General features: G+C 42.3%; 7 protein-coding genes across 10 annotated transcripts; 3 read left to right on the top strand and 4 right to left on the bottom strand.

Moving 5' to 3' along the window:
- Window positions 1-145: 145 nt before the first annotated feature.
- Window positions 146-1925, top strand: h3f3d (H3 histone, family 3D). The gene is made up of 4 exons (XM_017418514.3): window positions 146-265; window positions 1027-1161; window positions 1260-1413; window positions 1511-1925. The coding sequence occupies exons 2-4, from the start codon at window positions 1034-1036 to the stop codon at window positions 1637-1639; spliced, it is 411 nt and encodes a 136-aa protein (XP_017274003.1). The 5' UTR covers window positions 146-265; window positions 1027-1033; the 3' UTR covers window positions 1640-1925.
- An 811-nt stretch (window positions 1926-2736) lies between these two features.
- lg17h16orf91 (linkage group 17 C16orf91 homolog) lies at window positions 2737-4227 on the bottom strand. The gene is made up of 2 exons (XM_017418513.3): window positions 4035-4227; window positions 2737-3210 (listed from the first exon to the last, which is right to left on the bottom strand). Exons 1-2 carry the CDS (start codon window positions 4124-4126, stop codon window positions 2871-2873), a joined length of 432 nt encoding a protein of 143 aa, XP_017274002.1. The 5' UTR covers window positions 4127-4227; the 3' UTR covers window positions 2737-2870.
- A 286-nt stretch (window positions 4228-4513) lies between these two features.
- On the top strand, window positions 4514-20759 carry LOC108237201 (uncharacterized protein C7orf50). 3 transcript variants are annotated; one of them, XM_017418465.3, is made up of 7 exons: window positions 4514-4577; window positions 4849-4986; window positions 5111-5227; window positions 14983-15212; window positions 15484-15565; window positions 17228-17418; window positions 20627-20759. In XM_017418465.3, the coding sequence occupies exons 2-6, from the start codon at window positions 4861-4863 to the stop codon at window positions 17405-17407; spliced, it is 735 nt and encodes a 244-aa protein (XP_017273954.1). In that variant the 5' UTR covers window positions 4514-4577; window positions 4849-4860; the 3' UTR covers window positions 17408-17418; window positions 20627-20759. The 3 variants fall into 3 exon arrangements, with proteins under 3 accessions (XP_017273954.1, XP_017273953.1, XP_037836959.1); XM_017418464.3 differs by lacking the exon at window positions 20627-20759 and having other exon boundaries at window positions 17228-18415; XM_037981031.1 differs by lacking the exon at window positions 4514-4577 and having other exon boundaries at window positions 4737-4986.
- Window positions 4842-8085, bottom strand: LOC108237198 (G-protein coupled estrogen receptor 1). Of its 2 annotated transcripts, none has more exons than XM_025006375.2 (2): window positions 7593-8085; window positions 4842-6710 (listed from the first exon to the last, which is right to left on the bottom strand). In XM_025006375.2, exon 2 carries the CDS (start codon window positions 6573-6575, stop codon window positions 5427-5429), a length of 1149 nt encoding a protein of 382 aa, XP_024862143.1. In that variant the 5' UTR covers window positions 6576-6710; window positions 7593-8085; the 3' UTR covers window positions 4842-5426. The 2 variants fall into 2 exon arrangements, with proteins under 2 accessions (XP_024862143.1, XP_017273949.1); XM_017418460.3 differs by having other exon boundaries at window positions 7599-8085.
- Window positions 8602-13299, bottom strand: LOC112450569. Its single transcript, XM_025006376.2, has 2 exons — window positions 12966-13299; window positions 8602-11287 (listed from the first exon to the last, which is right to left on the bottom strand). The coding sequence occupies exons 1-2, from the start codon at window positions 12966-12968 to the stop codon at window positions 10661-10663; spliced, it is 630 nt and encodes a 209-aa protein (XP_024862144.1). The 5' UTR covers window positions 12969-13299; the 3' UTR covers window positions 8602-10660.
- Window positions 19044-21667, bottom strand: gnptg (N-acetylglucosamine-1-phosphate transferase subunit gamma). The gene is made up of 11 exons (XM_017418461.3): window positions 21529-21667; window positions 21366-21420; window positions 21219-21286; window positions 21027-21081; window positions 20818-20901; window positions 20599-20692; window positions 20319-20433; window positions 20143-20225; window positions 19832-19960; window positions 19641-19722; window positions 19044-19548 (listed from the first exon to the last, which is right to left on the bottom strand). Exons 1-11 carry the CDS (start codon window positions 21593-21595, stop codon window positions 19469-19471), a joined length of 912 nt encoding a protein of 303 aa, XP_017273950.1. The 5' UTR covers window positions 21596-21667; the 3' UTR covers window positions 19044-19468.
- On the top strand, window positions 21663-25159 carry tsr3 (TSR3 ribosome maturation factor). The gene is made up of 6 exons (XM_017418463.3): window positions 21663-22084; window positions 22917-23127; window positions 23348-23541; window positions 23642-23809; window positions 24376-24430; window positions 24895-25159. Exons 1-6 carry the CDS (start codon window positions 21964-21966, stop codon window positions 25022-25024), a joined length of 879 nt encoding a protein of 292 aa, XP_017273952.1. The 5' UTR covers window positions 21663-21963; the 3' UTR covers window positions 25025-25159.
- Window positions 25160-25490: the final 331 nt, after the last annotated feature.

Genomic DNA, 25490 nt, shown 5'->3' with positions numbered 1-25490 from the left:
TGAAGAACATGAGGGTGACTTACTAAAAACAAATAGTCGACAATTACCTCTAAAACCGCTGTACCTCGTGTGAGCGGGCGGTGATCCTGATTGGGTGCTTTACTTGTCAGGTTCGGTTTGGACCAATCAAATCGGTCTTTGGGTGGGATTTAGCGTTTCGTTCCGTCAAGTCTATAAATACCGCATCCTGTTTCCTCCCCTCATAGATCGAAACGCGACACGTAAGGAGGAGGTTCTCATTTCCCAGCAAAATACAAACAAACCGGTGAGGCGTTGTTTTTTCTTTACTCGAAAGCTTCTATTTCCTCTGTATTTAATCATAATGCTTGTCATCCAGTCAATGTAATTTAAATGTAAACGCAAATGGTGAAGCCCGAACAGGGTTAGTGTTTATCTGGGAACAATAAAACGATGCGCGCCATAACCAGCAGCTAGCAGTCCGCTGTGACTTTTAAATTATTGTTATTCACAGTTTATTCATTATTAATAATTAAGTGCTGCCTCTACTATTGTGCCTTTTTTAAATTGGTTGCCTTTCCTTGGCTGTCGCGGGTTTTTTTTAATTTCATATTCGCCTCCGCGGTAGCCAGCTGGCGCCATTTTGCAACCGTCCATGCTAGTTTTTGAGTTGGTCTCCAGACGAGCAGAGAAACGTGTGTGTTCTCCGTAGCTTAATGGTGGCTGAGCTTATCAGCGATTTTCACACACAAAACACTGTGTTTAATTAAACAATTAACCCCCCCCCCCGAAGGTTGGTTGTCTCCAATAACCAAAAGCACACTTATCTAAAAGTCACGACGGTGCAGCTTTGTGGGGTGTCGTTTGTTTTCCTGTTGGATTTCGCTGCTGCGGATGTTTATATTATTATTTATTTATTTTAAGGGTGACTCATTTAGCCTGACAACAGCCCCGCGGCGCCTCCAATTAGGCGGTTCGTTGCACCACAGGTTATTTTGTATTTGGGAAATTTTATTGATTCGTGACTATTTTTCCCCCCTCTTTTTATTTAAATAAATCGACTTGCAGCTAAAAAATGGCTCGTACTAAGCAGACTGCTCGTAAATCCACTGGAGGAAAGGCACCCAGGAAGCAGCTGGCAACCAAAGCAGCCAGGAAAAGTGCGCCATCTACTGGTGGAGTGAAGAAGCCTCACAGATACAGGTAAGCAGGACATGATTTTGTTTGTTGTTTCATTGTGCGGTTTTCTTTAAACTTAAACTTCCTTAAACTGGTTTTTAAACATTGTCTTGTCTTCACAGGCCCGGGACGGTTGCTCTGCGTGAGATCCGTCGGTACCAGAAGTCCACCGAGCTGCTCATCAGGAAGCTGCCCTTCCAGCGTCTCGTCAGGGAAATTGCTCAGGATTTTAAGACGGATCTGCGTTTCCAGGGCGCAGCGATCGGCGCTCTCCAGGTCGGGTTTTGTTCTGAGCAGCTGTTTTGTTTCTGAACTACAAAATGGCAAAGGCTTGTCCTTGAGGTTGACACGTTTTCTTCTCTTCTCCGTTTAGGAAGCCAGCGAGGCATACCTGGTTGGACTGTTTGAGGACACCAACCTGTGCGCCATCCACGCAAAGAGAGTCACGATCATGCCCAAGGACATCCAGCTGGCCAGGCGAATTAGAGGAGAGCGTGCATAGATGCTTTTGTTTTATCTTTTTAGTGGGGGGGGGGGGGGTGAACGAGGTTTTGTTTTTTGTAATTCTTGAACTATTACCAGCATGTGTGCCACGTAATTTGTAGGTTAAAGCATGTTTTTGTACTCCATTTCTTATTTCACTCGACCTTCTCCCAAACTCTTCTCTTCATAGACTAAAGCTTCACATTTTATTCCTTTCTCAGGACTTCTCAAACTCATTTTTTCCCAATCCTGTGTGTGCATGCCATGGGATATCTTGTGCTGTAAATAAACTTTCTGCTACCTCAGTTTGTGGTTGTGTTAAAACAATTCTTAAGTCGGAACAAGTTTTTAAAGGAATAAACTGTCCTACCAGTTTTACGTGAATGTGGAAATTCACGCAAAGATCAGATTTCTGCATATATATATTTTTAAGCTTTTCATGCATAATTAAATTCTCAAACATTGGTTTTAAGTAACTGCCACCTGCAGGGGGCAGTATTTCTTCACTGCTCCCACAGCCTTACTTGAAATTGGTATGGTGATTATAGTCACATTTACAGTCTATTACAGTCATATACTCTCTATACAGGCAAACAGTAACTGAATGACATGACAGGTGCTGGTTGTGAGCCGATCTCTATAAATCAGATCTTCTTGTTACTATATCAAAACACCCATTGTCATTTTTGACTTATTTTATTTCACTTGAGCCTCTCAAACATTTTTTACAATGTCCTGTATTGGTATGAAGAATCTCAAGCTGTTCAGGATGTGGGTTATGTCAGTGTCTGCTGATATTAAGCTTTCGATCTACTTTTGTTTTAATCAGAAAAACATAAGTAGTGATAAAAAATTGTGAAACAATCACAACACCCTGGAGGGACTGAATAGAGCATTGTATATAGACCAGGATGTTTCCTGTGAGATATTGTCACCAGAATATTGTATCTAATTGTTGCCTCAGATGAATCATTAGGTTTACGTACTGTTATTTCAAATTGTGTGAATAAGACCTTTTGCCTATATGCAGCTGCAGTCCTGACTTACTCAGCAGATTCTTGTTTTCAATAATGTATTGCAATTACTAGACATTTGTAGTTTCCCCCCCAAAAAAAATTAAGTGAAAACTTTTATTCCATGTAATTCTTGACAAAAGGATATTTCATCCAAAAGGCTGGACGGCGGACATCTTGAGTCACCCAGTTCAAGACCTCATTAGGGCAGATTTTCCAATAAATATGAACAACACTTTAGGTTCCATCTTCTTTTTTACTGACTTCCTCTTCAGGTTCGTCTGGAAGCAGACCAGGTAGCCGCTCGTACAGCTGCTGGCTCAGCCGCGTGTCAATGTCCGTCTCCTCTCTCAGTGAGCACCACAGGAGGAAGACCACGCCGAACACCGCCACGGGGAGAACCTTCCACCACGGCCGCTCGTACTGACTCCCCATGGATTGTTTGACCTTCCAGGTTCTGTGGCTGGCCTTACTGGTGGAGAATTTGATGGGCTTGTCTTCGTCCGCCTCTTCATCCTCCGTGGAGGGCTTGGACTCAGCTACCGACATCGGGGGGCTCAGAACCACGGGCCGCACACTGTTCACAAAACAGACGGTGTTTAGTGACTAAAATGTAAAGGTCACTACACTAAGCAACATGCATTGTTACATGTGCCGTGTTTTACATGCTATTGTGACTAATTATATTTACAACTAGTACAGAGGACACAGTGTCTGATTTCCAAGAAGATTTTCTAATTTTGTTCTGTGGTCTGACCTCAGAACAGTTTCCACTTTGCCTCAGTACATTTAAACGAGCTGTGACCAAGAGAAGATGTCTACAGTTCTACATTTGAAAAGATATATAAAATTTCTTAGTTTCGATATGCTTGGAATAGATATACACATAAAATGTGGTTCTGTGATTTTTCAAATCATTCCATAGTCATATACATATAAAGAGACCCATATTTCCTAAAGAGGCATTGTTGTGTAATACAGGCTTAATAAGGCTTTTAAATTATTTCTTTATTCTGGTAATTGCTCAATATCAAGGGCAACATTCTGCAAATCTTTAGGAGTCTTTTAGACATAAAAATATGTTGAACACATCAGTTTGTTATATTTCCTTTTTGCCTGTATATTTAAGGTACACGATCTTCGTTACTTGGCATTTTAATGATGAAATGGGGGTTTAATTACATAAAAAGGCCCTCCAGTAATACTAGCCTTTATACAACCTGCGGATAATGACTGCAAATCGTCATGCTTTCTTTAAATGTTAGTTTTAGGTTTCTATAATTCAGAAGAGATGCACATGAGACATAGCTGGCTCGTTGTTTTAGATCGTCTATATAAACCCTGCCTGTTATAAAACCATAAAGTCTTTGTCATTGAACCCGGTCTCAGAATTCTACTCACCTCACGGTCGTTTGAATGTTTTTAATAAATCTTCCTTGGCTGAGAGAAACTCGTGTAATTCCGCTGAAAACTCTCCCCGATGCTGTCAACATTTCGGACAATCTGATGGAAATTACACAATAACCCTCACTGTTTTTCCAACCGAGCGCTTTAGGTCATGTAACTCACATGGTGCAACGTCAAAATCCTTCCGGGGTAGATCTACGGAACAGTTTATTTGGACCGTTCCGATAAAATGTAGAAGAAACAATTTCTGATCTTTTAAATACAAAGGTATTACATATGTATTCTTATTTTTAAGTGATAATAAAATATTATTGCCCTGTGTGAAACTTTATTTTATTTTATATTATTTTATTTTATTTTAGACGTCACACACTAAAGTAGTCCACCAATCACTTAGCACGCACAAACAGTTATCCAATCACAAAGCACGTACAAACTGTTGTCCAATCAGATTCAACCTGAGCGAAGAGACTTCCTGGTTCAGAACCCGTGCATGCTTTGCTTTCTTTGCACGTTTTTTTTTTTTGTCCGTTTCAGGTAGGTGTATGATTTTCTACAACAATATAGTTATAAAAGTGGTGTTTTGTATGTTATGTTTTAATTATAAATCTATTTTTTGTGAATGTGGAATACGTAAAGATGTAACTGTATTCGTTCGCTAGAAAAGGTGGAAATAAATAGAAATTTAGAGACTTTCTGTGGGTTAGTTTTTATTACAAAATAATTAACAGTGCGTCAGACACCTGTTCGTTTTTCACATCTGGATTTGTTCGCAATGTTCATCACATCATATTTATTTTATTTGTAGAAACATCTCGTGATGGCGAAGGACAAGTCTTTGAAATCTAAGTCCAAACTTTTAAAAAGAAACAAGTTGAGCTCAGATGACATTAAAGACTTTTCAGAAGAACAAGTGAAGAAGAAAAGAAAACATGTAGAAGCTGAGGTGAGTAAAACAGATTGTTTTAAAAATAATTTACCTTACCTTACAATACTTCCTTTCCTTCCCCTCAAAAAATGCTGCCTAAAATTATTATTTACAAAATAACCAATCTTTTTCTTTTGTTCAGGAGGCTCCGGTACAGATCCATCCGGTAACAAACTCACCAGATGATAAAAAGTGCAAAAAGAACAAGAAGCGCAAGAAGAAATCGATGAAAGAGGAAACGCACACAAAGCAAACTGAGGTAAGGAGATGAGCTGCTGAAAGTCGTCTGGATGTTCTTGTGCTCTTTTCGAGCCCTGATAGGTGTCGGTGTTATGAACACAAAAGAAAGTCGTCAACATGCATCAACATTGTTAATAATCCATGTTCCCAGTGAGTCTTTTTACACTAGTTTTCTGAAGTTCCTGGTAAAAACATCAGTTTTTACAGCAGGTGAGGTTTTATTCTGTCCGTTTAATTTCTTTGCACGAGGCGGTTTGTTTTGTAACAATGTTCTGGAGCTCATGAGAGCCTAAGTGCGATGAGTGGCTTGGCGTGTCACATTTGTTATGATGGCATATCTGCGCCGCTGGCTCATAGATGGATTTTCTCGAAGCTGACCTGTGCAGATTGGGCCATCGGCTCTTGTCCTGGAGGAATGACTTGAGCTTTTTCCGAAATGTCTCCCCGAGGAAACCGTAAATGAGCGGGTTCAGGCAGCTGTTGGAGAAGGCTGCCAGCCTGACAGCGTGTCCCAACAGGGGGTAATCCTGCCACAGTGTGCTGCCGTCCGAGTCGCCCCTCAGGAGGTGGACGGTTATGAAGACATTTTCCGGGAGCCAGCACAGGAAGAAGACCAGCACAGCTGCTGAGATCATTCGCAGGGCTCTCTGCCGACGAGGCCTCTGCTGTGGGCCGTCTTGTACCCTCTGACTGCGCCGGAGCACCTGCGCTATTTTCCAGTAGCACAGACCGAGGATGCAGAAAGGCAGCAGGAACCCCAGCATCACCTCCAGCCACTGAATCTGGGTCACGTTGGCAAAGCAGAAGTGCACTTCCCCCGCGTGCTGCGCTTGAGCTACGGCCAGAGGCAGCAGCGTGAGCGACCACGACGCCACCCAGATGAGGCAGCAGCTGAGGCGTGCGCGCGCCATGCTGCGCCCGATCAGGTTGGTCAGCGCCACAAAGCGGTCGAAGCTCATCCAGGTCAGGAAGAAGACACTGCTGTACATGTTGACCTGCTGGAACAGGTTCATGAAGGTGCAAAGGCCGGCGTTGTTGTAGTAGCCCCGCTTCAGGTTGAACACCTCGATCAGGGAGTCGGCCACCAGGATCAGGTCAGCCACAGCCAGGTTCACGAAGTACAGATCGGGGGCCGTCATGCGGCCCTCTTGGTACAGGTTGACCCCCAGGATGAGGATGTTCCCAACGAGGCCGACGGGGAACAGGAATATAATGTAAAACCCAGAGAGGAAGAGGCTGACGATGTAATGCTGAGGATTCTGGGAGGTGTCCAGAACACCAGAGGTGACCACTTGTGTGTCGTTTAGTTGTAGAGTGAAGTTTCTGTAAGCCGTAATTCTGTAGTTGACGTACATGGTTGTGTTCATATTACACTTTTCTGCTCCGCTTTAGAAAGTTTCTGCTACCCTGCCATAGCTTTCAGTTTCCACCGAGGTTAGGTCCTTCTGCGGTCTGTGGCGGTTTTATTTTCCTTTTCTTGATAGACTGAAGTTTTGCTGTTGCTGTGGAACAAAAACAAAGCAAATTAGCAACTTAAGACTTAGAGTTAGCACAGACCAAAGACGTCTCAAAGCTAAAATTTGCCTCATACAGTTTGAAAATACAGTCATGGAAAAAAAGAAAGTCCACGGCGCTCACTTTGAGTTCAAGAACTTTACATAATAAAAATGATCTGGTTTTATCAGCTTCTGGAGTAATTCAAGTGTGCAAAAGCAAACAAGAAATGCCGTCATGTTATTATTTCTTAAACAGCCGAACAGAAACAAATGCCCACAAACCTACACAAACTGAAGTAATGTAAAGAAGAATGGCCCCACATCCTTCCACAACCACGTGAGAGACTGATAAAAAATCATTTAGAAGTTCTCAGTGTTAAAGGTGGCTCTTTAAGCTAAGTGACACAGATGAATCTGTTGTGTTTTTAACACTTCAGGTTAGCTTTAAATAATTTTAGAACCTGATAAAACCAGATCATTTTTATTTTGTCTGTTGAAAGAGGGTGACTTTTCTTTTTCTTTCTGACTGCATATAAAAGGTCAAACTCAGGATGAGTGTTTAAACTATTTTTAGCGTTTATTTATAACTTCCCTAGCTTTCATTAGAGGTAGTCCTGGGGTTTAAAGGACCAAACCTTAAACACAACGTCCCCGATCTGAGTCCCGCTTCTAATCTTTACCACACGCTGGTTACGAGTCCTTTTCTCTCTCCCGCTTTTTGATTTTGTGCCTTTTGATTAAGACAGAACATGGCAAAATACTGATCAAAAACCTGAATTTTGTCCAGAGTTATCGGTCGCCGTTGGTTTATGTTTGACAAATGCTGCGATCTTTCTTCCAAAAAGCTATCGAGCTAATTAGTTAGTAGAAAAGAACAGCTTAGCTTACACTCACCTCCTGTCCTCGCCGCGCGGACACTCGTGACAAGCCTCTCGGTCTCCTGTGTAGCAATTATGGAAGTCAGTTTTCGAGAAAATCCCACGATGTGTTGCGGAGCCACCCTCCCCGACACATAATGCAGACGAACACACACACACACCAGGTTACACCATTTTTTAAATTAAATGCATAAAGTCTCTACAGTTTAGTAGCCATTCAGCTCATCCTGAACAAAAGGTGTTAACGGAAGCGTCTGCAGGTAATACTGTGTCAAGTTGGGACAACTGCGCACTCGTCTCCTCCTGCAGCGAAGTGACACTTTATTTGTAGAAAATAAACACGTAAAGATGCAGGATGTCAAAATATGTCAATACGGGGCGTCTGACTTTGTCATAAAGAGTCTGCCGTTGTATTTACATTAAACAAAATGAAGGACACGTGAATCATTTTATGTCTTTTTTTTATATGAATGTAGTTTTACTTTTTGTTTTTATGATACATGTTGAATTGTCGCTGTAACACGTCAAATGGTTGCCTTTGTGTTGTGGTTATATATTATAGACTCCTGACTGAATACGTGTGACTCGGTTTGAACAGCTAACAAAGGACCAGCATGTCATACAGCTGATTATTTTCTGTGTTGCCACAGTAGCAACACGCCAGTCGTGCTCGTCGGGCATTCCTAGAAAAGGTGCCCCGGAGATTTTTATGGAAAATGAGCTGGAAAATCTGCTCGTATGGTTTCCTGACAGGTTCGAAACCAAAACACAAAGACCATTGACTCCGTTGGACTAAATGCTTCCCTATGTGGCAGAGAGTTGCAAAGTTTTACTTTATTTTTTTATTCCAGGCCTTTTGGCTTAATGGGCTTTTTTGGAAAACCAGGTGAAGCTGTGCAAACACAGTCCGTTTCCAAGAACTGAAGCAGATAACCGTACAACCGACTGATTCTATTCGTTTGTTTTCTTATTCAAGCTGATTTACAACCACTGTGTGAAAAAAGGATTGCAGCAACATCTTTTATCATTGATAAAACTGTACACCATTTATCACTTTATTAACTTTGCATAGCAAAAAAAATTAAATACAGCTTTGCAGATAAATGCACATCTATAAACACCAACCAATAAAAGGGGAAAAAAGCACTTAAAGGAACGCCCCGTGGGTTTATTACAGTGAGAGCCAGAAGTCATCCTAAAGATGATTATTATATTCATTTGGAGCTTTCGATTATTTATTTGAACCATATTTTTTCAGACTGGAACGATTATAAAACAAACAACTTTATAGTTTTCAAAACAAGAACTGGCTGCGCAAGTTTGGATTCATGGTGGCTTTTCTCTAAAACTTCTTAAGGATACCAGTATCAAGTATTAATATGATCCCATGTGCTTGGACCTGTACTCATAAAAGTATCTGATAGCACTTTATGGCAGCGTAACGTTCACCTCTCAGTTGCTAACTACTAATAAAAATCAGAAGGAGAAGCTGTGGGGAAGTATATAAAAGTGAATGATTAAGCAGAAGAGAATCCTGAGCTTACATCGTCATCATCATTAAGATGCAAAGGGTCAGTATTAAAAAGCATGAGAGGTTTGTAGACAATATCAACCCAGGGAAGAGGAGCCAGTGAGCTGGCTGGCCACCGCCATCAATCGACATAATTCTGAGGAGAGGAGACGAAACAGGGAGAGTGGCTACATCCCAAACTGACTGACTTTCACGGGTTATCGATGAGCCTGAAAACCCGTTTAACAAGCTGCTTAAAGAACAGCAGCTGCTGACACCGTCTCACAGGAAGGTGCTGAGCTAATGCTTTAAAACAACAGCACGAATCTATGTCGTCTTTGTGGCCAAATGGTTCAATCTTTGTCTCGTCTGACAGTAAACCTTTCTCCAGAAGGCACCTGGCTGGTCCATGTCCATGTCGCTTTTTGGAGTCGGGGCTCCTTATTTTTCCGGTCGGCATCCTCTCAGAGTCGGGACGACGTAAAACTGGCTTCACCGTGTAGAAAAACACCGGTGTTCCAGCAGTTTCCAGTTCATGGCAGGCTTCAGTTTATTATGTAACACCAAGTCTCAGGTACAGAAAGATGTAAAAGTTATCTAAGGAAGCCAGCAGGTTGCTTTGAATCTTCACTTCGTTGCAGTCTCCCATCCTGGGCTGCACGTTGGCAACAGTGGAAAGGAACAACGCCCTTTTAACAGGAAGGAACCTCCAGCAGAACCAGAACCAAGACAAGCGGCTGGGCTTTCTTGTTCCTGAACATCTGAACCAATTTTCTGTCATTCGAGAGTGACAGGGGAGTCCTGGTCAATCCAAAGAGCGCTCTCAAACAAATCATTTTTTTATGCCGGTGTGGAGAAACTACCAGCTGCAGTCAATCACGATCACTGTGAGAAGTTATTCGGACCTGACCTCGTCAACATAAGATGAGCTCGAACCTTCAACGCCTGAGCCTGTATGTGAAAACCTGACTCTAAGCGGATTAGAGGAAATCCAAATTTGTGAACCTTCTTCTTTTTTTTTTGTACGACGTATAATTCCACCTTTGAAAAAGATCGGTTCAGATCAGTCATTTAAAAACCCATAATTATGACTTTCAGGGCCATCAAAATTACTGACTGAACAGGAGCTTTCAAATCTGTTCTTGTAAATTCACTCGTTTGTTTTTTTTAATCAGCTTTTGACTCAATGTCCTGCAGAGTGTCTGTGATCTCAATGTGCGGAGCGATAATGTTTCTGTTTTGCTGCGCACGCCCCGGGCTTCGACACCAGTCCCTCAGCTGCCTCATCACCCCGTACAGGCTATCCCGGCACGGCCTGTGAATGAACAGCACCAGCAGCAGGCTGAGGCTGCTCCCCGAGAACAGCACGCACTCGGCCACGCTCAGAAAGGCTCGCTCGCGGGGCCTCAGCCCCACTGCCGCAACAAGCAGGGCTCCCCTCACCTGAGCCGCGCCGTAGAAGAGCAGGCAGAGGAACAGCACTACGCTAACCGCCAGGAACACGGGGCCCTCCTCGGAGCCAGACAGGAAACGACCTTTAGATTTCCACTGCCAGACGCAGCCACTTATCAGAAGTCCGAGTAGGGAATCAGAAAAGCCAAGCACAGTTTCATAGCTGCATGCAAAACACCGGCCTTGGGTGGGTCCATGACGCAATCACCCTCTTCCTGCAGGCCACGGAGTCCAGCCAGCAGCAGGCAGATTAGAGTAGAAGTCAGGATCACCAGCGGCGCACAGTATTTAGGCTTCCTGAGCGGGGATTGGGGCGGTGGGTCAAAGGTGAAGACGAACGCCATGAGCAATAAGACCAACAAGCTGCACAGAGAGGCCGTGTTGATGGCGAAGGAGAGGGCAGCGCAGCCCAAAGCCGTGCTCTTCATGTAGTTGGGTCTGTGCACCATGATGTGGAGGGAGAGGAGCAGGAGGAGCATCTGCAAGCCACAAAACACCCAGAGGAGGCTGTCGAGCCACGCCACCCGCCTGTGGGCTCTGTAGCTCTGAGCGAAGACGTAGAGCAGAAAGCAGCCTGCGAGGAAGCCCAGGGCGGCGAAGAAACTGTAGATGTAGTTCACTCTGGAGGCGATGTCATTGGCAGCGGTGAAGTCAAACACAGAGGAATGTCCAGGGGTGGAGCTGATGTAGAGAGGTGAACCCGTAGTGGAGTTCGTCTGAGGCGAGTTTGTGGTTTTATTCAACTGGAAAAGAAAAATAAATGACATTACATTACAGTTATCGCCTGCCCACTGAACAGATTTTAATGAAACTTTCAGAAAGTAGTTATCGGACATACATCTACAACTAAAATACCTTTGGAGTCAACCAAATTCAAGATGGCTGCCACAGTCAGCTGACATGGCCACAACTCAACCAGTTTTACAGATGTTGAGCTAAAGTTTGGTGTGGTAGTAGCTGAGCATCCTCCTCAACACATTGTGTGACATCTTTTTACCACTGGATGGATTTTAAGGAAACTTTCAGACAGTAATCTCTGGATCTGCACCACCCCACCCCAACCACTGCTACAACCAACTCCAGCCTCTCACTCTTGCTGTTGAGGATGTGCGACGGGTGCTTGGCACCGTGAATCCCAGGAAGGCTACAGGCCCGGATGGTGTGCCAGGGAAGGTGATTAAGGCATGTGCTGATCAGCTAGCACAGCTCCTCACCAACATCTTTAACCTGTCACTGGAACAGGCCGTCGTCCCAGCCTGTTAAAAATCTGCCACCATTATTCCAGTCCCCCAAAAAATCACCCACAACTACTCTCAGTGACTTTCGTCCAGTAGCACTTACCCCAGTCATCACTAAGTGCTTTGAGAAATTGGTTTTGAAACACATCAAAATCTGTCTCCCCCCCTTCTCTGGACCCGTATCAGTTTTCCTATCGGACAAACAGATCTACAGAAGATGCAATAGCTACTGCTCTTCACTCAGTACTCAGTCAGTTGGAAAAAGGATGCTCTTCATTGATTACAGTTCAGCCTTCAATACAATAATGCCGGACATACTGGTCTCCAAGTTAGTCAACCTGTCCACCTGCTCCTGGATTAAGGACTTTTCGGTCAACCGACCTCAACACGTGAAACTGGGTCCTCATTTCTTATCTGTCTTGCCTGCCTACCTGTTGTCTGTGTTTTTTTTTGTCCTAATTGTATAGGACCTTTGTACAGCAGTTTTTATTGTATTCATTTTATTTTGAGCATATTATCTATATATTGCGCCGTGTGTACTTTGAGGGAGTAGTTTCTAATTTCATCACACTATGCATACTGTGTATGCTGTGTATAATGCCAATAAAGGCTTTCTATTCTATTTTTCGACTAACCTTTGGAGTCAACACAATTCAAGATGGCCACCGCAGCTAATCGACCTTAGGCGACACAAATATGGTTATACCTTTGTGTGGTCGTAGCTGTGAGTCATCCCCAGCACGTACTAAAAGCAACAGCAGATCTTGCGAGGCATTGCACGAGTTTACTCATGTTGTTATTTTCAAGGTTTAACCAAAATGGCTACAAGTCCCATTATTTGTCAAGATGAGATGATTTTAGTATAAAACTGAAAGGCGGTGGGCGATATTCATCCTTGGCTTTAATTATTGAGGGATCAGTGGAAACTCTTATTGCCCAGAAACAGAAAAGCAGCCTCAGCTGTCTTTAACGCACGCACTCTTTCACCATACTTACTTCCTTAACAAAGTCACCGATGAGCTGATATTTGAAGTGAAAGTTTCAGCTCGCTGTAACGTTCACAGACTTTTCACCAGCCGGTGCTTTTTTTATTCAACATATTTAGAAATCCCTCCGACCCCAGCAGCTAAAGCTTCGCCCGTCGCTCTCCTTAGAGGAACCTTCTGCTCACACTTTCACTCACCATGTTTGCGCTCGTCTTCCTCTCGCCCGGGTTTTTCAGCCACCAGCTCACCAGCTCAGACTTCTTCGGGGCTCTGGAAGTGATGCTCGTTGCGTGGACACATCGAACGCTTTTTATATTCCTGTGGGCAGAGCCCCGGCAGCATACTTTCAGAATGACTTTGTGGTCATGTGATCACAATCTTTTTCCTCCACCCCCTTTTTTTTTTTTTTTCCCTTTTCCTTTCCATCACTGTAGCTGAGGTCCATTAAATCAGAGAGCATACTGTTTCCCTTGTTTAACTTCCCCAGAGTGGCAGTGTGTTTGAGCTGTGCTGTGGTTACAGTCTTTGGCAGGAAAGTGGCGCTTCTACTCGGGCCTTCGTTTCAGTGAGCTAATAGCCAGACAGATGCAAGGCGAACAGTTGCTTTATTTTCATCTGCAGTCATGTTTTGTATTTTTGTGGTCAGCAGCAGCTTTCTTTCACAGGGAGTTTATTTTTAGCAGAAGGCTAAAGACGCCGTGCTGAAGGTTGTCGAGCCGCACGCAGGAAATGGCCCTCTGCGCTGCAGAGCAACAGGAAGTGATTCAAACTTTAATACGTGTTTAGGTTGTGCGTGTCTTATTAGTCTGAGTTTCGTAGGTTTTAGAAGCCAGATATGTCCTGGAATGCTTTCTGAAAACATCAGGATGTAAATTGTAAATAATAATAATAACAAAATGCTGTGATTTGCAAATCTCATGAACTCATAGTTCATTCACAATGGAACAATGTAAACGTTTGAAATGATAAAACAAAAAAATGTACTATTTCTAGGAAAAAATAAGGTGTTTTTGAATTTTAAAGCAGCAGCACATATTAAGTTGAGACAGGAGCAACAAAAGGCTGTAAGTGGTGTTAATAAGAAACAGTTGGAGGAGGTTAGTTGGCAACAGATCAGGAAGAGGATATTTTAGAGAGGCTGAATCTCTCAGAAGTAGAGATGGGCAGATGTTCACCAGTCTGTGAAAAACTGCGTCTAAAAACAGTGGAACAGTTTCAGATTAATATTCATCAATGGAAAGACTTTGATTATCCCATCATCATCTGCAGCTCAGAATATCATCAAAAGATATCTAGAATCTGGAGAAAAATGTGAGCAACACACAGGACTGAAAGTCAATATTTGATGCCTGTGATCCTCAGGCCCTCAGGGGCCACAGCATTAAAAACAGGTCTGATTCTGTTCTGGACATCCCTGCGTGGACTCAGGAACACTTCCACAGATCATTGTCTGTAAACACAGTTCACCCTGACATCCACATATGCTGCTTAAAGCTCTATCAGGCAGAGAAGGAGCCAGACATGAACACCATCCAGAAACGCTGCCGTCTTCTCAAAGCTCATTTAAAATGGACTGAAGTGGAGAACTGTTCTGTGGTCAGGCAAATCAAAATGTAAAATGATTCTTATAAACCACAAACTCCTCTTCCTCCATACTAAAGAGGAGAGGGACCATCCAGCCTGTTATCAGCACACAGTTCAAAAGCCTGCCTCTCTGATGGTATGGGGGTACATTAGTGCCTCTAGCATGGGCAGCTTACACATCTGGAGAAGCACCATCAATGCAGAAAAATCTATATACAGCTTTTAGAACAATATTTGCTCCCATACAGCAAAGAAGACCTAAAACTGTAGAACAGCTATTATCCTCCATCAAACCAGAATGGGACAACTTTCCCTCCAAAACCTCCAGCAGCTGCTCTCCTCAGTCTTAAACGTTTACAGACTGATGTTAGAAGAAGAGGAGATGTTTCACAGAGGGAAACATGGTCGTGTCCCAACATTTTAGAGATGTGTTGCTGCCATAAAATTCAAATCACCTTTTTTTTTCCTAAAAAAAGGTTTCGTGTGTTTACAATCTTCCACCATTTCTTACAAAGCCCCAACCTTTTTTGATATCGGGGTTAATATTTGTTCTGTCATTGTGAGGAATATTGTGTATAAATAAAAAAAATGAAGGTTGGTTGACATCATTAACTTCTATCATGCTGACAGACTCCGGATCCATCCAGCCGTCCTGAGGAGACACATGAGCCTGAGGGAGGAGAGGACCAGGACCAGGACCAGGACCTGAGCCCCGAAGAGAAGCGGGTCCTGGAGAGGAAGCTGAAGAAGATACTGAAAAAGGAGGAGAAGAAGAGGCTTAAAGAGGAGGGACGGACTCTTCCAAAAAACAAGGTCACTGGCCCGAGTGCCTCTAAGCAGGCCTTGGACTACCTGACATGGTAAGAACCACCGATGAGCCAGAAAACGAAGACAAAACAGACTACAAGACCGTTCGGCTGTCTTTATCTAGGTTTGTCTGTTTAGTTTGTCCTTGTAATGCTGCTGTGCGTGGCAGAAACAAGCCAGATTACAGATTACAGCGCAACCCGTGGAGAAGATTTGCATTACAAAGGCTTTTTGTGCAGAACTGTTTACGTTTGCCACTGTTTAGGCCACACTTGTGCTCTCAGCTCCTAACAACAACCCACATCGGGGTTTTTGTCATCGCAGCTGGGCTGAAAACCGCTCAGAGTGGAAGTTCCAGAAGACCAGGCAGACGTGGTTACTGCAGCACATGTTCGACTCTGAACAGGTAACGTGAACTTAGAAACTCCAGGTTTGTTCAGCTGCAGGTGGAGGGGCTTCTTATCCAAATGGCTTCTGTTGTTCACGAACTAACTCTACTTTTCCTGTCTTGTAGCAAAAACAAATTCCTGATAATTATTGGCAAAAAAACAAAGATTTTTTAAAATTTGTTACTTCTCAAGATATATGTTGGTAATGACTCTCAGCTACTACCACAGCAAATTTTAGCTCAGTATCTGTAAAGCTAATTGAGTTGTAGCCATTTTTGTGTTTTTTAAGGTCAGTTGGCTGTGGCAGCCATCTTAAATTGGGTTGACTCTAAAAGTTAATCAGGTGTAGAGGTACATCTAATAATTATTTCCTGAAAACGTCGTTGAAATCTGTCCAGTGGTTCATGAGATATTTTGCTAACAGACAGAGTTAACGGCAAAGTTTTAAAGAAGGATCTTGTGCGATCAGAATCAGTAACTTTAGAGGGGCAGACGTTCATTTTCTGAATCAATAACCACACAAATGTTACAATTTGTGTTACATTTTCTGTGAAAAAAAAGCTATGTTGCTTAATATTTATTTTTTTGTGCACAAAGTTTTCCCTTCGTTTTTTTTCCGGCGGGTTGAGGTTGAGTCTCGTGAACACCCCGTCTAATATTTAAATCAGAGACAGACGCCTCCACTTCCACCTGAAACTGGAGTACTTTTTTTTAAACGTATGTTTATTGGTTATTTCCGTGTTATAATAAAAACAAGAAATAAGACAGAACAAAATATATCAACGTCAACATTTTTATTTTTAATTTTTACCTGGGTGAAATGAAACAGACAGCTTTCTGGATTGGATTTCTCCTTTTATTTGAAGTAATTTTTCTGCAGTAATAGTTGAGATGATCAAAGATAAATGGTGGAAAAACATCTGTGAAGAAATTCTAAAAAATATAAAACTAAAGAAGCGATGCTGGCATATAAATATATATCAATAAGATCAGGTGAGGTGAAATGATTAAAGTGGTCGTATCACTGAGCTAAAACCAGCAGAACGTGTCCACAGGGTGGGATATTTTACGTCCTGATGAGACATTTGGAGCTGCCCTGCAGTCCCGATCTCTGCCGACAGGAGACATGTTAAAGCTACTGACCTGTACCGCCCTATAACTGCAAATAAGTCCAAAACTGAGAATTAATCACAAAAAAGGTTTTAAATTTCATTTAAAATTGTCAAAATAGTTGAAAAACACAGAACAAAACAATACACAGCAAGCTAATTAATTAATTCACATTGTTTATTTGGAGGAACTACTTTGTGCGGCGGATGGTTTGTTTTTAGGTACAGAGTACAGTACGTGTTGGGGATGACTCTCAGCTACTACCATAGCAAACTGTAGGTCAGTATCTGTACATTTGACTGAATTATAGCCATCTATGTTACTTTCAAGGTTGGTTGGTTGTGGCAGCCATCTTAAATCAAGTTGGCTCAAGGGGTAAATCAGTTGTAGATGATCGCTGATTATTTTCTGCAAGTTTTATTCCAATCCGTCCAGTGGTTCGTGAGATATTTTGCCAACAGACAGAGACGCGCGCAGACACCGGTAACTACATTACAATGGCAGGTGATAATGACGATTGTAACGCGGGGACAAAAACGTGACGGAAAGCGGGGTCTTTGTTCCCTCAGGTCCCAGACGAGAAGTTCTCGGCGATGCTCGAGTATCTGGAGGGACTCTGTGGACGGGCGAAGGACACAACGGTGCAGAAAGCTCTGTCTGTGGTGGAAGAGTCGGGACAGGCGGCAGAGGACTCGGGTGTCCAGCAGAGGGCGCAGAGAGCCAGAGAAGTCATCCAGCTCCTCTCCTGACCACACAGCAGGTTAAAGGACTAATTCAATCAAACAGAACAAAAACAATCTATGGCTCGGACTAAAACTGCAGATGGATGATTTTTTTTTTAAGAGACTTCATGTTACCAGCGTTGTGTTTTTGTTTTAATTAAGTTGTTAGTCTTCTGTTTTCTGTGAATTGTTTGGTCGTTATCAACCTGTACAACTATCTCCTAAAATATGATCCTTTTCATCCAGAGTTACATTTGCTTCATATTGTTGTTGTTTTTTTTTGTTTCGGATACATAATAATTCCTAATCAAATGCTCAGTTTTCCCATAGAGAACACATCATTCAAGAGGAGCTGAAACTCCTCGGGGTGAAACAGAAAGCTAAGCTATTTGTGGAGTTAAAAGTCTCAGGAATGTTTATAGTCAGGACATGTTAATGCATGTCGAGGCTCATAATCACTGACACAAATACCTTCTCTTGCCCGCTTTAGATATAACCACTTAGAGCACGTTTTGTAATGAAACTGAGGATAAATGCAACCCAAACTTGTAGGTTTTTCATACGTGGTTGCGTTAGATTTGGGCTTTTATTTGTATTTTTTACAAATAATATTAGATTTATTCTTCATTCAAGTTAAAGTCTGTGCTAAAAGCTAAATTCAGCTGCAACGATCTGCCCATGTTTTGTTTTTTTGTAACTGAAATGTTTGTTGTCTGAAAAAAAAGCTCCCGTCTGCTCACTTCTCATTCTGTATCGCTACACTTCCTGTTGAGGCAACAAGCTTTGCAGCCGTTATTTTAATACATCAGCCACATTATGAGTGCTTCACAGCTGCATCAGCTGTCGGTTTTCTTTTTTTTTTTATGTGGCTTGCAGTGTTTTGGACAGTACACGCATTGGATGTATTTCAGCTTCAGATGTTGAGTCTTTAAGATGCATTTCAAAAAGTAGGACGTCCTTTAAGGTCAACGTGTTGACATCAGGTTCTGGACTTATAACGAGCCACTATGAGAATAAAAAACAATTTTTTTTTAACTTTGTTTATTGGTTGATACAAGGAAATGCCCTTTGAGTGTGTTGCACTTCCTTACATGAAATGCAGAGAATGTGCTCATTTTAGACTAAGATGATCTTCTGTTGAGAAATGACAAACGTTTTACCATTTTGGTCAAACATTGAAAATCTTGTGATATGTTTAATCACAGAATGTGTGTTGGAGATCCCTCTTAGCTACTACCACACACCGTAATTAGATCAATATATGTAAAATAGACTGAGTTTACAGCCGTTTTGTGTTTAATAAGGTTGATTAGATGTGGCGGACACCCTATGTAGGGTTAACTCCAAAATGTAAAAGAACATCAAATGATTACATTTCCCTAAATTCTGTCCTGTGGTTTATGAGATATTTTGCTAACAGACAAAGTTTTAAGCTCAGTTGTTGCACTGTGTGTACTCAGGGTGTGTGTTGAGGATGACTCGTGTACTGTCACCAAATTTTATTTCAGCATCTGTAAAAAAAATGACTTTAATTATAGCCATTTTTGCGTTGGTTGACGTCGATTAGCTGTGGTGGCCAACAGACTAACACATGCCCAAAAACCAAGACAAGAACCATATTGGAGAAACCTTTTAAAGAAAATAAACCCAAACCTCTTCTTTGTTTTTGAGGTGCAAAAAGCATTTTATTCAGCATCTTATGGTCACTTTGTGGCATTTACACCTGATACCTTCTCAGCATGAGTTGTCACAAATGTGGGTTTCTTCTCTGTGCGTGAATTGTTTGTGCACATGCTGGGAGGGACAGAACTAAACCAGTCTCAAATATTACAATGAACTCAACTTTTGACACACAAGTCCTAAAAAGAAAATGCTTCACAGAGCTTCACAGACGGCCATTTTAGAGAACTACATCCTTCAATTCTCTGCTTTATTTAAAAGAAATGCCCCTCAGTGTTGGTGACTGTGAAGATGAAGACATGGACGCTTCTCAGTTGAGTCTTACGGCCTCTGTGACTATCAGCTGATCACGCTGACCAATAAACGCGGGAGTTCTCAGGAGCGCCGGTCGCTCCATCTTGGCGACCGTCACTGCAGATCAATGAGGCCAGTGTCTCCTCTCAAGCGTTGGTCCTTCGCCGGGACGCTCGTTGTACCTTTTTCTTCATCTGTCACGCACAGAAAAACAGTATTGCACAAAGCGTTCGTGTGATAAAATGCGGTACAAATATATAAACGATGATGTGGCGAGCTGACTGACTTGTCTGCGTGTCAAAGGGGATGTTATGTTGCGTCAGGAGAGCACGCAGCCTCTCAATCTCTTCTCTCTGTTTTACAGAGTTCTGCAAAAATACAGCACATATTTAGGTCGATGCCATGTATAAGGAAGTGGGTTTAGAGAGAAGCTGCGATGATGTTTATTATTTAAAAGCAGAATGTTAACCAACTCACCTCTTCGCATTTCTGTAAGGAGTTGTGCTTTTCTGAATCGGCCTCAGCCTCTGGGACATTGATGTTCACTTTCAGGGTCTTTAGGAGTCCGGCACTCTCAAAAATATCCCTCAGGAAGTTGTTGTACCCCTGTAGCAAGTACATAGAGCAGCAACAAAACAACAATAAGCCAGCTTCTAACTAACCTCCCATCGGTGTCCAATGCTCAAATCAGACAAAACAAGGAATGAACTCTCAGTTTGAATCAAATTAATTTGAAAACTGAGGCTCAATTCAGCAGATTTCAAATGGGGACAAACTGTGACTCTCACCTGCTCAGTAATAAGACCCTCATAGCGAGCCTGCTCTGCTTCATCCCATTCCTCTTGGAGAGTCTCCTTCAGAGTTGGGTACACTGCAGAGATCAGCCCACACATTAGTCCAAGACGATTACAACGAGAACTGTCAGCCCGGGCAGCCTCGAAGGTTTTCACCTCTGGAGTCTTACCTAAAAGGGAATGCGGGTGGCAGACAAGCGGCGTCTGAAAGGTGAGCGAGTACACACAGGTGCTGGGCTCTGACACCTGGGACAGCTTGGTGTTATTGCTGCAGACCAGAATCACCTAAAGAACAGAGTTACTTTAAGAACCAGTTAACTGGCAGAAAGAAAAGCAGCATTGTTTGTTCGTGGAACAGAAAACCGCACGTAAAAAGAAAACCCCCTGAAGCGTACATCCTCTTAGAAACTGGTAAATGAATGTACATTACAACAAGTGTGTTACAAACACCTTTGTTTCTCTGTTCCTATTTCCACAGGTATCACCGTCTCTCATCCACATGCCTGTGAAGGTGTTGTTCGCCATCTCCCACTCCTGCCAGATCCTATCAGGGACACACGTAGGTTTGATCTGACCTGCAGGTACCTCACCACTAATAATTCACTCATTCATATCTGCAGTTGTGAACATGCGAACTGGAGGGAAGCATTTGTGTGTGTGACACCTTACCCCAGTATCCCGCTGTAGGCATTCCACCTGAATGACTGCTCATGTTGAGTTACGTTGTGGAATGGACAGAATTCATATTTATACCTGCAAAATAACCAGTTTCACTGATAGTGTTGTGCTTTTTCAGACCATCAGGATGACATAAAAGCTGATGGAAGCAAGCAATTTAAACAAGGGTCATCATACTACACGATGTGTTGAATACTTACGTCGACTCTATGAGGCTGTAGCACTTTCCAGCAAGATGATGAAGGTGCACTGGGCCTTTAGAAGGACATTTGTTATTGATTACATTCAGTGATTAACAAAAGGATCTGGTCTTTAGTCTTTTTGACCTTTATATGGTTTTGAATTAACAATTAAATAAAACTCAGGCTCTGAAATCCGCTGAATCGTTTTACCAGAGACTGGGGATGGGGGGACTTTAGGTTGTAGTCTGCTTCCCTGAGCCATAAAAGGATTATTCAGCCTAAACACAAAGAAAAGCACTGAAGGAAAAAAGAACCCCAAGGTTCACATTATAACTGAGATGTGTTTGCTTTACCAACCCAAATGTGTTCGGCTCCTCAACTATCTTCATTTTCCCGGCGGACGCATGGTTGGCTGTAAAATAAAGAAACCCAAAGACATAAACAGCAGCACAGAACAACATGGCGCACCTAGCTTGGTTTTGTTTCGCAATTATTTCACTGTTGAAATAAAAGTACTTACTGTAGAGCGACAAACAAATGACCAAAACTTCTACTAAATGACATGCTATGCTGTATAAACTGTGCATGGCTAATTTAATAATCAATCATGAATTTCTCGGTGTATTTCCGGTGTTTCCGACTATCCGTAGTCAGTCACGTGACAAAAATAAACACCCGCGCATGCGCCATTTTCGTGTGCGTGGTAAAGCGCAGCGTGCTTCCTGCGGCAGCAAGCTAAGTCAGCTGGGCTTTTACGTGTTTTTGCTTCAGTGAAAAACAAGCGAAGGGTAGCCATTAGTTGAATGGAGAGGATGTGTTTGGGTTTTAAGTGTTTTAAGCGTTCATGAAACACCAGAACAGCCGGCCTCAGTGTGTGTAGCAAAGCTAAAACCCGAGTAAAGCACCTGGCTAGTTTCAACCACAGCAAGGTCTAAATCTGACAGGTTGCTCCATCATGGGACGAAAGAAACAAGGCAAGTTTGTGCGTCCCGACAATAAGGGCAAAGACAAACGGCACAAAATGAAGGGGAAATCGTTAGAGGCCTTTACAGAAGAAGTGCACGCTGCTTTTGAAGGTAATATTATTATTTTCCTATTAAAATAGATTTCAGGTGTTTGCATCTGTCTTACATCAACAATTTACCTGCATATATTGCACATAGTTTGGAACTGATACACATATAAACCCCTACAAATTTCAATCAGTATTTGTGCCACCTTCTATAAAGTTATGGCAGAGTAAAGACAAAATTATTCTTTCCAAACTAAGTCATTTTGAATATATAACCACACTGTCTGTGCTGTATTCTCATTCAGATAGTAAGGAGTCACTAACAGGGTGTTAAATCCAAATATAAATAAAGGCCTTAAATTATTTGATGCAGATCGCCTGTCTACTTTTATGCCAGAATTTTAAACGAAGTTAATCTTATGAAAATAAGAGACAAAGTTATAGTTATTTTGACTTGTTAGCGCTCGGAGTAGATGTTAAGGTTGACTCTCAGCTTCCTGAGAGTTTCATTAAAATCTGTCCAGTGGGTCATGAGATATTTTGCTAACAAACAGAGGTGACTTCAATAGTTCATGCCAAAGATTTAGGCAAAGATATTGTGCAATGTGTAGTGCTCAGAGTATGTGTTTTGTATGACTCTCAGCTACTACCACACGAGATTTTAGCTCAATATCTGTAAAACTGACTGAATTATACTCATTTTTGTGTTTTCTAAGATCAGTTGGTGGGGGCAGCCATCTTGATTATGAATTGATTCTAAAAGCTAATCCGTCGTAGAGCTACATCTAATGATTAACTTTTGAAAGCGACATTAAAACTTGATCAGTGAAGATCTGAAGCACCATGAAGTGGACAAACAGTCTCCTGACTCTCTGTCTGATTGTTACGTCTTTCAGCAAGCCTCCACGTAGAGGAGGGAGCAGAGGCGCCGCAGGTGAAGCTGCCCTGTCCTCTCGCCATGTGGGAGCTGGGCCACTGTGATCCGAAGCGCTGCACTGGCAGGAAGCTGGTCCGGAAGGGCTTCGTGCGGAACCTGCGCCTCAATCAGAGGTTCAATGGGCTCATACTGAGTCCGATGGGCACGAAGTATGTGACGCCGGCAGACAGGTCTGTTGAGCTTCCTCCTCCGTTCTGCACACATCGAGGGAACTTTGGCTTTTTAGTTTTAGGTCTCATATTGATGATCATTCAAGGAATTTTCAATGTTTTATGCCCGATTACCAGCCAGTTAAAATGTAAATTTAATTAAATTTGAACACAACTAAGCCAAAATTGCATCATTTATGTTTTTTTTTTCAATTTGTACTTGTTGTGGGCTTTCACACAGAGAAATTGTGGCTCAGAGTGGGTTAGCAGTGATCGACTGCTCCTGGGCCAAACTGGAGGAGACCCCCTTTAGTAAGATGGTTGGAAGTCATCCCAGGTTGCTGCCGTACCTCGTTGCTGCAAACCCCGTCAACTACGGCAAGCCCTGCAAGTTATCCTGCGTGGAGGCTTTCGCTGCCACGTTCTGCATTGTTGGTGAGGGTTCCGCCTCGGTTCTTTGCTAAAAAATTACCGTATTGTCCTCGTGTCTGGACTACCAAAACCCCCGCCGTGAGTGACGTGCACGATGTTTTAGGTTTTGAGGAGCTGGCCACGCTCCTGCTGAAGAAGTTCAAGTGGGGGAGAGTGTTCCTCGAACTCAATCGAGTTCTGCTCGACCGCTACGCCGCCTGTCAGTCGGAGGAGGAGCTGCTGTCTGTAGAGAGGGACTATCTCACGTCAAAGCCAGAGGAGGAGGAGTTCGGTAAAAAAAAACGATCAAGCTTGTCGTTACAGTATGTCATCGTATTCGTGGAAAGACCTGATCTGGCTTGGCTTGGTGTTCTGCCTCACAGGAATCTGATTTTAAGTTTCAGTTCGACTTGTGCAACCTGAAACACTTTTGTTTCTCATTAACTTTATTGCGGAATGTCATTTTAAGAAATTTCAAGCAGATATAATATTTCTTTTCAATTTAATGTTTGACTGACTTGATGTGGAAGTTTAGTTATATAATAATTCAGTTGTTCACTGAGACTGAATTATGATTAATAATTCTGTTTTTTTCTTGCCTGGTTAAGATCACTTTTTTAGCTGGACTGAAACATTTAATTCTGTTTTATTTTGAAAAATACAAAAGGTGAACTTCAGTTCATATATCACCAATTCACAAAAGTAAGTTGTTTCAGAGCACTGTACGACAAAAATAACAAGTCTGAATTGTTTATTTAAAACTGACAGGAACATTTCCTCATGGGTTTAGTGGTTGTTGGGATTTTTCTTGTGTTAAAGAGAAGAATTGTCTTGGTGAATGTTGTGTTTTGTTTGCAGATCCATTTGATGTTAACTCCGGAGTTGAATGTAGGAACCTCAACAGACATCATGGGTAAGAACCTGATAGTTTAAACATACTGCCATTGTATTTTGTTTTAATTTTAGCAACAGGTTAGACAAAGCCTGAGAATGTCCTGTTTCATGTGGATGGCAAAAGTTGGAGAGAAAAAAATGCAAATTTCACACCAGTAAACAACCACGGACCTTATCTGAGTCACTGAATGCTAAAATAAAATGACACTTCTGACACCTGGCTATGAAAAAGAAATACAAAGAAGTATTGATTTCATTTCAATATTAAGCTCCGAAGTAAATAAAAGAATTGGAGCTGAAATTTAAAACATTCACGTCAAGCAAACCGATTTTTCTTTAGTTGTTTAAACAGAGTAAAAGTGATCAAAACTTCAATAAACAATACTACATGTCGTCAAGTAAAATCATACGAGTGAATTTTTCAACCTCGTTTTTCCGTGATGTTAGCACTGAAGTCATTAAAATTGTCCTTTCTGTATTTAGTTTAGCTGAAGCTGATGTTTCCAGCGAGGAGAGCAACGAGTCAGAAGAGAGCGAAGACGAAGCGGAGGAGGAACGCACGGACGTCAACGATGAGTCGACGGTTTCCCGCTGGGAGGACGATGAAGACTGAATCGAATACATCGGGTCGTTTTATTACAGAGACTGAACATATTTTTTTGTAAAACTACACATTGACGTTAAAAAGCAGGGAAGCTGTAAAATGTAAATAAAAGAGGAACGCAACAATTTCCTGTCCTTTAAAGGCCTGGGCCGTGTCCGTTTTTGGAAACAAACTGTGCTCAGTTTGAATTTGATGCCAAGAGCTTGACAACGTACATAAAACTGGAAAGGTGGTGTGTAAAGAAAACTTCAGTGTCACAAAACGCTTAACATCCAGAAAACAGGGAGTACCGTTTGGAGACAGGAGACGGTGCTGAAGATGTTGAGGTTCTCCTTGGGAGGGACGAGGATAGAAAGGATTAGGAACGAGGTCATCATAGATATAGCACAGGTTGAACGACTGGGAGATAAAGTTAGAGAGGCCAGACTGAGATGGTTTGGACATGTGCAGAGGAGGGACAGTGGGTATATTGGTA

This window comes from Kryptolebias marmoratus, linkage group LG17, assembly GCF_001649575.2.
Source record: "Kryptolebias marmoratus isolate JLee-2015 linkage group LG17, ASM164957v2, whole genome shotgun sequence".
NCBI lineage: Eukaryota > Metazoa > Chordata > Actinopteri > Cyprinodontiformes > Rivulidae > Kryptolebias > Kryptolebias marmoratus.
Note: the sequence above shows the minus strand (reverse complement) of the source record. Positions and strands in the feature narration are given on the sequence as shown.